This window comes from Camelus bactrianus, chromosome 6 (genome assembly GCF_048773025.1).
Source record: "Camelus bactrianus isolate YW-2024 breed Bactrian camel chromosome 6, ASM4877302v1, whole genome shotgun sequence".
Taxonomy (NCBI): domain Eukaryota; kingdom Metazoa; phylum Chordata; class Mammalia; order Artiodactyla; family Camelidae; genus Camelus; species Camelus bactrianus.
Genome location: NC_133544.1, coordinates 41,408,968 through 41,421,658, shown reverse-complemented (window position 1 = coordinate 41,421,658; position 12,691 = coordinate 41,408,968). Strand labels below are relative to the sequence as shown.

At 36.2% G+C, this 12,691-nt stretch overlaps 1 protein-coding gene across 3 annotated transcripts in view; it reads left to right on the top strand.

Annotated features, from left to right (window-relative positions):
* The first annotated feature begins 1,590 nt into the window (after positions 1 to 1,590).
* Positions 1,591 to 12,691, top strand: part of STYX (serine/threonine/tyrosine interacting protein) — a 34,804-nt gene continuing 23,703 nt past the window's right edge. The window contains exons 1-3 of one of the 3 annotated variants that reach the window (XM_074365525.1): positions 1,593 to 2,002; positions 2,283 to 2,343; positions 12,266 to 12,298. In XM_074365525.1, the coding sequence (XP_074221626.1) occupies positions 12,281 to 12,298 (18 nt within the window). In that variant the 5' untranslated portion in view covers positions 1,593 to 2,002; positions 2,283 to 2,343; positions 12,266 to 12,280. Of the gene's footprint in view, positions 2,003 to 2,282; positions 2,344 to 12,265; positions 12,299 to 12,691 lie in introns of all 3 variants that reach the window. The other 2 variants (XM_074365524.1, XM_074365523.1) reach the window with 2 other exon arrangements.

The following is a 12,691-nucleotide window of genomic DNA, read 5'->3' as shown; positions in this document are numbered from 1 at the left end:
TTAGGCTGTGTGGTAGTTAATTGAAATAGTACATGCACATCCATAACCTTTTTTTTCTATAGATTATGATTCAAAGTAATTGCTAATAAATGTGGCTTGGTTTCCTTGATTTATTTGAAATGAGGATGTTAAGGTCTGTACCCTCCCCTCTTCTCAGAAAAATTCACACATAACATGCCTAATTTTGCATATATTCAAACTTGAGACTTTATTTCCCAAGCTCACCCATGGGCTCTATATAGGTATCTATGGATACCAGGCTAAGAGTGTCTGATGTATGGGATGTTGATGTCAGAAATGTTCAAAACAAAAGTTCTGTTACCTATACACAATTCTTTCTCATATTATGTGGCAATTAAAGCTTTAACAAATTACAAATAGGAAATCATCATTGGACATCAATTAAAATTATGTTATATTTAAAGATGCTGTTAAAAACTTGACTTCAGTTACACAAACACTAAGAATGAAGGATTTATGACTCAGGTAATTATATAATCATTCTTCAAGTTAAAAACTTACTAGCAGAGTATGGTGTGCCTTTTTATAATTTTAAATTGAGAGAACAGTTTACATAGCGGTAGAGAAAATGGAGCCCTCAAGCTAGCCATCTAATACTCAAATTATTGAACAGTTCTATTTCTATGTATGTTGATAGTGTATTTCATAAAAATGATTATAAAAAATAATAGAATGTTTGTCAAGTTTAGGTCAAATACCCATGTGGTCCTTTTTACTTTATCCATTGTAATGTGCAGTTCAGTTAATGAATGACTTTCTTGCCTGTTTACTTTGGTGGAGGTGCTGGTGGTTTTTTAAAGAATCAGTTTATTGTACAAACCTTGCAAGTTTAAGTGTGGATTCTTCCACTTCTAAGCTTGATTTTCCTCATCTGTTTAGAACAAAAAAAGATCACAGTATCTCCTTATGCCCAGAGAAAGTATCATATACCTAAACTTTATTAACAATATAGCATTAACTGACTCAAACTGTTTTTTAAAAAGATATTGAAAGCCATATAGTTTAATAAAACGTTGAAGTGTTAAAGGAAGAGACCTTTCTTCGGTATTATTTACAACTTACTGAGTTATAAATTGTTTCTATTTATAAGGATTTTTTATACTTGCCGGCCTCGAGATCTTCTAGTTGTCATATTCCTAAGTACTCGTTAAAGTACACCGTTTCGATGCGTTTAAAAATAATGGTGTTTCATTTTCTGTTTAGCATAATTTTAAGGTGAACTCTTCATTCATCACTCCTTTGGTTATAACCTCACTACAGATTGCGCAGGATTCTGAGAGAGGAGAAACTAGTTTCCTTTCGTATGGCAGTTTATGGTGCCTAGGATTCTTGCCCATTCATATACCAAAGAAGGGATCTGCGCCTTGTCGGAAAGGGCAGAGCTGATTTCGTCGTTCTTTCCCTCCTGCCGCAGTCCCACCTCCGCCTCACCCGGTGAGCTCCCGCCGCGGCGCCTCCGGGGCCCCGCCCCCCGCGTCTGCGCTCTGGCTTAGGGGCGGGGCGGCGGCGCGCTGACACCTGGTGGCCCCGGGGGGCGGGCCGAAGGCGAGCGTGGGCTGGGATTGGCTGGGGCGGCGCAGGGAGGTTTGTGGGGAAGGAGGGGAGACGGTTGTAGGGCTCGTGCTGGTGCCGGAGCCTGGGCGGCCTGAGGGGCGCGGAGACTCGGGGGGAAGGGAAACGGCAGCAGCATGGCGGCCGGGCACGAGCCGCCCAACCCTCCTCTTCCCGGCTGTCGCCGCCGCCGCCGCCGGAGTCACTGGGACCCTTTAGTTTGCGTGTTTTAGTGTAAACCCGCTGTCTGCCCTTCAGTCCTTCGGTCTACCCGCCCTGCTTCCTCTCACCGCCACTGCCAGCTCGAGGGTAGGGCCGGCCGGGTAACCCCCACTCCCACCCCACCCCACCCACAAGCTCGCGGGCCGGGACCATGGAGGACGTGAAGCTGGAGTTCCCCTCGCTCCCACAGTGCAAAGAAGACGCCGAGGTGAGTCTGTCCGGTGACTGCCACGCACAGGCCTCCCCTTGTGGCTCCTCGGCCGAGCGGCGACCCCAGGCCCCAACCGTCGAAGCCTCCAGCTCCGCAGAAACCCGGTTGCCTCCCGAGGGGCGTCCCGGGACCCTGGGACGGAGCCTCGTGCTCGGGGGCCGTCAGTTCTGACCCTGGCTCACTGAGTTTCTCTTCCCCTCCTGAGACGCCGGCGCAGGGGCCGGCTCTGGTCCGCTTAGTTCACGGAGATGAGCAAAAGCAGTCCTTTCCCTCCTAGGTTCGGCGTCGGAGACTCGCTTGAAGTAAGGTTCCGCTTTTACTGCCAAAGCAGTGGGAAGGTGATGTTTTTAATTTCATTTTGAGGGGTTATCCTTGGTGTCATCGATTCACTTGTGGGACACATGGCTTCACGTGTGTGGAATAGATCTGGGGCCTGAACTTGAAAGTGTGCCTTCAAAAAGTTTCCCGACGTAGTTGGTTTGGTTTAGTTTGGTTTTTGATTTTTTTGAGGCAACCCGGGACTAGCTGAATAAAATGTCACAAAATTTACTGATTTGAATCTGAAAGCTTCACTCAAAAAACTTGCCCTATGGAAGGAAGTTAATATTGTGAATAAAATTCTTTATGACTTGGTCTTCTGATTTACAATTCGGAGTTATTTTTATCCCACTCTGTACTTACTCCCTGCCTGACGTTTGTATTGAGTTTCCCCCCCATCTATTCCTAGTTTAAAGTACTTTATGGTATTACAGACTACTAAATTAGAATTTTTCTGAAAACTGAATAATAGGCAAGGATATTCAGTTATGCTTTAGTTGGATCAAGAAAGAAGAAATCTAAAATTTGTATTTTTAAGAGACCATTTAACTTATACCAAGTATTTATTCTATTGAATATCTTCATTTGTGGTTCACATTTTTTATTTGGAGGATCTTTTGCTTGTGATAGTAATCCTTGAGAATTTCATGTTTTAAGAGTTTGCCCTTAAATAGGAGGGGGAAGTCCCAATTTAGATTAGTTTAAAAGCAAATTTACACTTTTTTCTTTGTTTTATATGGAATAATGTAAATGAGGTGTATGCTTTTATATCCTCAAAATGATTCAATAATTTCAGTACTAGAAGCAACCTTAGACATGATGTAGAGCATTCCCACTTTTCAGGTGAAGAAACTGTAGCTTAACTAAGAATAAATGGTATACCTAGTATAGGACACAATAAGGACCTTGGTCTCCTGATCCTTAACTCATTGTCCTTTTTTAATACACCTTAATTCTTCTCTGTTCTAATCTTAATAGTTCTAGTTTAAAATGTTTACAGACTTTGCATTTAATCTCTTATTGTGTAAATAATATAGCTTATCCCTCCAAAGATGATAAAATCTTGTTAGGAATATGGCTCCTTTCCTGTGTGGGACAGAAGTAATGCTTGAAGCTAGCACATAACGATGTACACATTATCTACTGAAAATCAATTCATTCCTTATTTCATAGTGTTGGATATTTGTTATCTTTTGGTTGCAAGTGGCAAAAACCAGAGGAGCTTAAGCAAAAAAAAAAAGTCACTAAATCCAGAAAGTTTGGAGTGCAGCTGATCTCAGGGACTTGACTAGATGGTATTATAATGCATTAGAACTCATTGTGTCTTTCATTCATGATTGTTTTTACTTTTTCTCAGGGTCTCTTTTGTTTCTTGGGCTTCTCCACAGGTATGGAGTTTGGCCATCAGTTGCTCCAGGGTCACACCCTTATCGCTTGCACATTGAGGAATAAAAGTGCCTTTCTCTAAGCTTCAATGTTTAAAATCTAGCCCAACTTAGGTCATGTGCCCATCCTTTGGATCAGTCAAGAGAGCCAGAAAGGTGTGAATACAGTAAGTCCAGTGTAGGTCATATACTCACTTCCTGGGCTAGGGGAGTAAAGTTTATTATAGGCAGCCCTCCCACCAAAACCATAGGAGCATTTCCACAGAATATGGAGGGTGCTTTCTTGGCAGAGAAAGCTATAACCATTAAATAGGACATATAGTTACTCATGATAAACTGACTAATAAAACAGTATGTTAATATTCTAATTTCCAGTGAGATATGTAAAGTGTCAAATGGTCTTATGTGGTTATGGTGACCAGCCAGCATAGTTTCTTCCACATAGCAAACACTACTAATCACAATCCAAATCTTGCTTTAGTTGAAATTAAAGAGATTTCAGTAAAGGCTCTTAATGATTGATGTAATTAAGTTATGGTAGCTTGATGATCCTATCACCTCTATAAAAATACTACTTTCAGGTTTCTTGAAATACTGGGCAGAACACTCTTTAGATAGGACAGTACTAGCAAAAATTTAGCTTTTAGATCAATTTGCAAAAAGGTTGTCATTCCTTTAAAACTGCTGTGATTTCCTATTGTTTTGAGGATGAAATTCAAACCCTTAACGTCACTACATGGTCCTGTGAACTGGCATCCGCCTGCCTCTCTAATCTCATTATGAGCTACCCTTCCCCTTGCTCCATTCTCTATATTCCTTATCCATATTCATCTTCTCTCATTTTCTAGAATGCTTTAGCCTTCCCCCCTTACCTCAGGACCTTTGTGTTACTGTTTTCCCCTGCCTTGACCACCAGCATTCCCCTTGCCCTCACCTAATTTAACTACTTGCTCTTGGGTTAGATCTCACTTAAGGCACATCATTTCTTCAGAGAAGCTTTCCCTGATATTGCCAGTTCCTTCTGTCCCCTCTTCCATTCTCCAGACTAGTTTAATCCCCCAGGTTTGTGAAGCTCTGTAGCACTTGGTACTTTTACTTCTATACCTATCTTTATAACAGTTACACTTTTTTTGGTCAAAGTCTATTTTCCACAGTAGCCTAAAAGTTTCACAAGGGAGCTTAATCACCGTGGAAGTCCTGTCTTATTTGCCACTGTTTCTTTCATTTGAGTGTCTGATGTATACCATAAGCTTGGTGGTAGTTTTTTGAATTAATGAAAGAATCTTGATTGGTTTTGATAGTAGAGTCTTACTTGTGACAAGATTACAGTAGTTTTTTTAAACATGTGAAGAAAAAAAGAGCAGCTTACAGTAACAAATTTTAAACAAATTAGTTGCATAGTTAGGCTAATGGTTTTATAATTCAAAAATTAATATTTTATCTTCTATTCAGATAGAAAGTGAAATATAATTTATTTCTGTTGCATTTTGGCTACTTAAATGTCACCCATTCTATACTCTTTTCTCTTTTGATTCTCTTAGTACAGAATCAAAAATTGGAGTTGCTTAATGAATCAAAAATTGGAGTTGCTTAATGTGTCTGACTGAGTGTCCCTCTCCTAGCTCCTTTAAATTTAGAATGGTGCTTTTTTTAACCTGACTGTAGAGTAGAATCACCCATGGTTAGAAAATAACCATGCCTGGGCACCTATTCTGATTTAATTGGTCTAAGGTGGAGCTAGATAATTCTAATGGCAGCTAGGTTTTGAATTAACTTATTTAGAAGCATCTTACTTAAATACCCCTCTGCTTCTCCATATACCCCCAATTCTCTCCCTTTTAGAGCGAAAATCTCCTTTGGTCCTTTGGTTTAAGCAAAACTTGAGCTCAGAGTGGGAACTAAAGGACAGAGCTTATTCTACAGAGGACTGTCTTTTTTTGGAGGAAAGAAACTGTACTCTTCTGTTTTGTGAAGTGTCCCAGCTCAGGTATAAAATTCTGATGATTCTTTTTTCCTGAACTCCTCCCACCTATATAAAAAAAATCTTTTTATTTCTAAAAATTACGTGTTTCAGCCAGCCTGATCTATCTGATGATAGGTGCACCTGTGTGGTTTTTATTTATCTAATGATTACAACCTGTATCCTTTGGTGCATTTATTTGTTTATTTATTTATTGTTCTTTGAACCTTTTTATAACATTTTTTTCTGTCCCCTAAGTGCAATTTTATATATCATGTAAACTGCATTTGCTTAAGAAGGAAAGAGAGCCTGAAAGATGTTCTAATATGTGATACCTTTTAGGTCATATTGATGATTGAAGGATTTTCACTTGTGAATTAATTTCTATCAGAAGCATGTTGTGTTTCACAATAAAGGCTATTTTGGCTTAGCTGGCTTGTTTTGGTTTGAAAAATATAGTTGGATTGCTTGGCTAATCATCAAAGTTTGGGAGATTCTACTAATTATCTACAGTAGTAATTCACAATAGATCATTGGCAGTTATAATGGGAGTCTGCCCCATAAATACTGCCATCTCTAAAGTGATGGATTTTAGAAACAGTGTGGGCAGGCTAAGATTAAGATTGAGTGTGTTACAGTCAAGACTTGGTTATTAGACATGTTCAGACAGAAAAATGTCTGGTAGAGCAAGACAGCACGAATGACTTTCAAAATCTTGATTGAGTACGCAAAAGGCAGAATTGGTAGACAGGGCCGGTTTAAGATTTATTCTGTAGGTAATAATCAGGGCTAGATAAACAAAGAGGGTAGACTCTTGAGATTAAGGTCTGATGCCAGCACCAGGAAATGTTCGAAATGAAATTTTCTATAAGAGAAAGCTTTCTAGGTTTCGAAGGGTCCATGACTATAACAGCAAGTCACCCTCACTAAAGTAGACTGGCTGCATGCTTATCTGTCCTGTGAATAGGAGTAATTTTTCATTCTCTTACTATATAGCTTGCTTTTTACTCCTGTAATATCTCTTATGTAAATACAGCATACATGTTCTATTGCATGTAACCTTATGGGAAGCTCAACATTTATGTGAAGCCTCTTGTTTCACTTAAAAATTCATGTAAATTTTGCATTCTATTCCATATGTTCATGTTTGTTTTAATAAAAGTGTTTTAAATTAGTAGTCAATGAAAATACTTTATTTCTCCAGAAAAAAAAATCTAGTAAAATTGATACACCAGAAAGAAGCACAAGTTTATTCTATAGCTTTAAGTGTCTTCTGACATACTGCCTAGTATTCCCTGAAATTTATGTACACCAATTCCCTATTTATGTTCCTCTGTTTTTCTTCTTTTATCACACATAATGTAGAGATTTCATTTGAGGTAAACTCGAAAGTACACATTTCTTTAATCACTTTCTTTCTCATAGCTCAGACAAGTTGTCTCAGGAAGACAAGCCTGGCTATTAGACTATTAGAGAATCTTTTTTTAAAAAAGAAAGAAGAGAAAAAGAAATAATATCCATAGAATCTAGTGCCATGGATCTCTACAGTGCTTATTCTATGGCAGGCTTTGTACTCAATTTTAGGGGTTCCAAGATTAAAATGACAGTTTTTGACCTAACTTCCCTATAAAATCTTCAATGTAAAAAGGTTATAACATACTGATTGGTAAGTTAAAGAAGCAGGTAAACATTCAGTTTGTATAATTTGATTACATTTTCCTCTCTACTGGCTTGTGAACTATATGTTTTTTTCTAGTCTGTTAATCTCCACAAACATTATTATTATTATTATTATTATTATTATTATTATTATTATTATTATTATTATTATTATTATTATTATTATTATATGCCATCAATATTTGTTTAAATGTAAACTATAGTTTTGCCGTATAGTTCCTTCTTACATTGAGAGACGAGTCTAGAATCAGACTACCTGAACTTCAAGTCAGGTTCTGTAGGCTCTCTGTGCCTAAAATAGAAATGTAAAATAGAGACAATAATAGTACCATTTCTTCAAAAAAAAATCTTTTAGAAGTTCCTTTAATAAGAGCTTGCTGGTAGTAAACTCTTTTTTTGTTTGTTTGTTTGTATGGAGTTGTCTTTTATTTCACTCTTGTCCTTGAAAGATAATTTTCTCAACATACATCCTAGACTAACAATTATTTATTTTACCACTTTGAATGTATTATTCCTCTGTCATCTGGCCTTCCATTCTTGTAGTTGAGAAGTTGAAGTCAGTCTGATTCTGTCCTTTTTAGATAATCTGTCTTTTTTGTCTGGATGCTCTCTTTTTAAATAGAGATAAAATTTACAGAGAGTGTGATGCACAGATAATGAAGTGTACAGTTCAGTGAGTTTTTATAAGTATAATCACCAGTATAAGTAGTGCTTCTATCAAGATACAGACCGTGTCTACCAAAACAGAAAGTTATCTCATGTCTATTTCCAGGCAGCCCCTACCCAACCCTGCATTAGGCAATGAACGTGATGATTTCTTTAACTATAGTTTTATCTGTTCTTGAACTTCTTATAAGTGGAATCATGCAAAGTGGACTGTTTTGTTTATGGCTTTTTTCCCTTAACACAGTATGTGGGAAATTCATCTGTATGGTATTTGTAAATAGTTGATTCTTTTTTATTGCTGAATATTATTTCATTGTATGACTATACTGTGGATAGGCATTTGGGTTATTTGGGGTTATGATGAGTAAAGCTGCTTTGAATATTTTTGTTCAAGTCTTTTTGTGGACATATGTTTTCATTTCTCTTTGGTAAATCCTAGTAGTGGAATTGCTAATTAATAGGGTAGGTGTATGATTAACATTTCATTTTATACTCCCATCAGCAATGTTTGAGAGTCCCAGTTGCTCTACATCTTCACTAACATTCAGTGTTGTCATTTTTTTACTTTAGTCATTAGTGGGTATGTAGTGGTATCTCATGGTTTTAATTTGAATTTCCCTAATGACTAATGATGTTGAGCACTTTTTCATGTGCTTTTGGCTATTTAAATATCTTCTATAATGAGATGTCTTTGCCCACTTAAAAAATTAGGTTATCATTTTATTGTTGATGTGTATTGTATTTTGGATACAAGTCCTTTGTTGGATATATGTATTACACAGGTATTTTCTTTCAGTTTGTTGCTTGATCTTTCATTTTCTTAGTAGTGTATTTAACTGAGCAGAAGTTTTTAATTTTCATGAAATTGAATTTACTGAATTATTTTTCCTTTATACTTAGTACCTTTTTGCCCTCTTTGAAACATCTTTGCTTTTTCCAAGGTTGCAAAGATATTCTCCTATGTTTTCTTTTGGAAGTTAGATCATTTTTGCGTTTATGTTTATACACACACACTTTTTTTCATTCATTCAATAGTTATTTATTGAGTGCCTGTTCTGTACCAGGCACTGTCATCAAGTGTTGGAAATAGATACAGGAATAAGAGAGATGAGGTGTGTGTGTGCATGCATATGTGCACCTTGTATGGTCAGGATCCAAATTCATTTTATTTTCCCATCATTCATCCAGTTGTTCTAGCACTGCTTATTGAAAGACTTTTCGTTCTCTATTGAATTGCCTTAATGTCTTTCAGGAAAATTAATTGCATATGTATAGATCTTCTGGCCTTGATTTTTTTCCATTCTTATACTTGCTTTTAGTCTGGAAAAAGAAATTCTTCTTTCTGTGTTTGATTTGCTACTGTTTCACTCTTTACCTGTGCATTTCTTTCCCTTCTCTTGCTTGGGATTTATTGGGCTACCTGTTTCTGAGGTATAGTGTCTTTAACCAGTTTTGGAAAATTCTTATTAATATCTCTCCTTTATTTTCTCACCCTTCCTTCTGGAATTTAGATTCTGTGGATTTTAGACCATTTAATTCTATCTTATATGTCTGTTAACTGCTTATATTTCCTAACTCTGAAATTAGATCATTTCATTAGTTCTGTTTTCCAGTTCACAAATTCTCTCTTTAGCTGTGTCCTTTCTTCTGTTTAGCCTATCTGCTGATTTTTCATTTCCATTGTACTTTTTGATTTCTACATATTCCTTTTGGCGCTCTTAAAAATTAGTTTCTTAATTTTTGGTTATACTTTTATTACTCTTATTTCTTTATATTAAATGTGTTATGTTTTTCATTGCTGTTATTAATATCTGCAGTCTTTGTGTATGGGATTCAGTTGTGTCTGCTTTTCATAGTGGCTTATTTCCTCTTTTTTTTAAAATGAATTTTTTATTGTGAGTTCATTGGAATTTATTAGTTTGAATTATTTCTGATCTAGATTTAGAGTATGTTCCTCCAGAGAGAAAATGCATCTGTTTCTCCTAGGAATCCATGGACACTATCTACCCAGAACCACTTGACATTGAAGTTTTACTTGGCCTAACAAAGATAATTGAATTCCAATGCCAAACTTGAGTGAAGGCCAGATTGTAGTTATGAAGACCCCACCCCACTACTACCACTACCACCTACTCTGAACCAAAGCTAAGAAAGGCAAGAGTGTTCATTTTTATGAGAATGAAGTGAGTTCCCCATGCCCCATTCCAGTTTATCTTTCATTGAAGGTGTTGCCTTTTGGGGTCCCAGCTTTTTGGTTGTGATCTGATTTCCCACTTTGAGCAGGTCCTAGGGTTTGTTTCATGTACAGTGCCATTTAAAGTAAGACCATGGTGAAGATGTGGCACAACTAGAACTCCCATACATTTGCTTGTGGGAGTGTAAATTTGTTTTGGAAAATTTTATTCCATTGCCACTTATATATCACTTATATATCCAAGAGAAATGAATGCATATGTCCACCAAGGGGCATACAAAAGAATTTTCATAGCACCTTTATTCATAATTGCTAAAACCTGGAAGCTGCTTAAAGCTCCACCAATAGGAGAATGAGTAAATGGTGTAATATTTATACAGTAGTATACTGCACAGCAATAAAAGGGGACAAACTACTGACATACACAACATGGATGAATCTCACAGACATTAGGTTGAGTGACATAAACCAGATGTAAAATAGTACTGCTGTATGATTCCAGTTACATGAAGTTTTAGAATGGGCAAAACTAAAATCTATAGTGGTAGAATTCAGTGGTTACCTCTGAAAAGAGGAGATAGTGACTGAGAAGAGGAGTGAGAGAACTTTCTGGGATGATGGAAATCTTGATGAGTGGTGATTATGTGGGTGTGTATGTTTGTGAAAATTCATTGAGCTCTGCATTCAGATTTGGGCATTTTAACACCTCATTATAAGTTCTTTTATATCTCCATTTTGAAAGAACAGAAAGAAATAGGCCATGAAAAGATCAGATGCTCTGTTTCAGCGCTCAGTCCCTTTTCTAGGTTTGTGCTTTCTTGTGTTTGTGAGTGTATCTATCTGGGGATTTCCCTCACTTGTTAGTTCAGCTGTGCATTTAAAGATACTTTTAAAAATATACTTTAACAGTCATTACGTAGATGATTTCTCAGGTTTAATAGTCTACGTCTACTCATTACTAGACCAATTTTCAAGATTAAAAACAAAAAATGTATTTTATTTCTCTATTAAAAAAATACTGACTGTGATTGTAGGAGTATTATTCTCTCTTTCCTTTACAGAGTATAACATTTCTAACTGATGTGTTAAAAATACTTTTCTGACTTAGGGAATCTGGATGGAGGGTAAAGGGAATTCCTTGTATTATTTTTACAACTTTTCTGTAATTCTAAAATTATTTCAAAATAAAAAGTTTTAAAAAAAAACTTTGTGTAGTTTAACTTTACAAACCTAATTACTATTTATAATTCTGAGTTTTAAGCAACCAAGTTAGAAGCTTTTGGAATGCAGGCCATTTACAAATGAGGATTATCTGTACTATATTTGATTCTTCATGTTTCAATTCACTGTAACTGTTTTTCTTTTTCTAACTTTTAAAATATTTTCTGTCTTTTGCCATTGGCATTTTGTATTACTTTCTTTTTTATCTTGGTCTGCATTCCAAAGATGGAATGAACTGTATACTTTTGTGAAGTGTATGTTTAAAGGGACTTGAACTAGACAGACTCTTAAGCCCAAGTAAGATATGGGAAAGGCTGTTTGATAGGCATCTGGTAAGTTGGATCAGTAATGCAACACCTATTATATTCCATTCTTCTTTCATCCATTGCAGATATTGCTCATTGATCATAGCACTCTTTTCTTCCCAAGTCTTTCTTCACACAGGGCTTTAGCTGTCTTCCACCAGTTGATTAGAGTTGGCATGAATGACAAAAAGTCTGTGTGACATCTCTAACTTAGAGGATCATTTTTAAGAGAAAATTCTGGAATATCTATTCTTATGATTATTGAGCTATTCCATCCATTGTATGAAATAACAATTATAATTTTGGAAGCCCAGTTATTTAAAGAATTACCTTAATCATTGTTTCTTGTCATTTAAATTTTCAGTTGTTTGTGAAGTCAATTGAATCTGCTATTTTTGTAGAATATTCTTTAAGTATAATATATGCTTTAAAAATCCATAGACTTGTATATCACATCTTTAAGCTTTAATTGGGTGATATTTTTCATAATGTTATTTACTTCTTGTCTTATGTTTTCCTTCCATTTTTAAGGAGTGGACCTACCCTATGAGACGAGAGATGCAGGTATGACAAACTTCTTGTTTATTCAAGCCAACCTGTATTATTGTTATTATCATTATTAAAGAATTCAACCTGATTTCACAAAGGATTTGAGTCTTACTGACTCGTGATCTGCAGGTTCCTCACTGAGTATTTGAAATGTTAACATATTTAAAGTTACTCATGGCTCTTAAAAAGATGGGAAATTTCTTAGACTAGAACCATAGAGATAGTAATATATGTGTGTGCTTAATGAGTCACTTTGTTTTTCTTCATCTGAAAAATTGGGTACAATATTTGTATTCTTTCTGAAAGCACTTTGCTTTCTGTGCTTGTCTAATTTATATAAACTCAAGATAGTTTATTGTAAAGCAAATCACCCTTTGACAAATTGTTCATCTTTGTGTCTGATTTCTA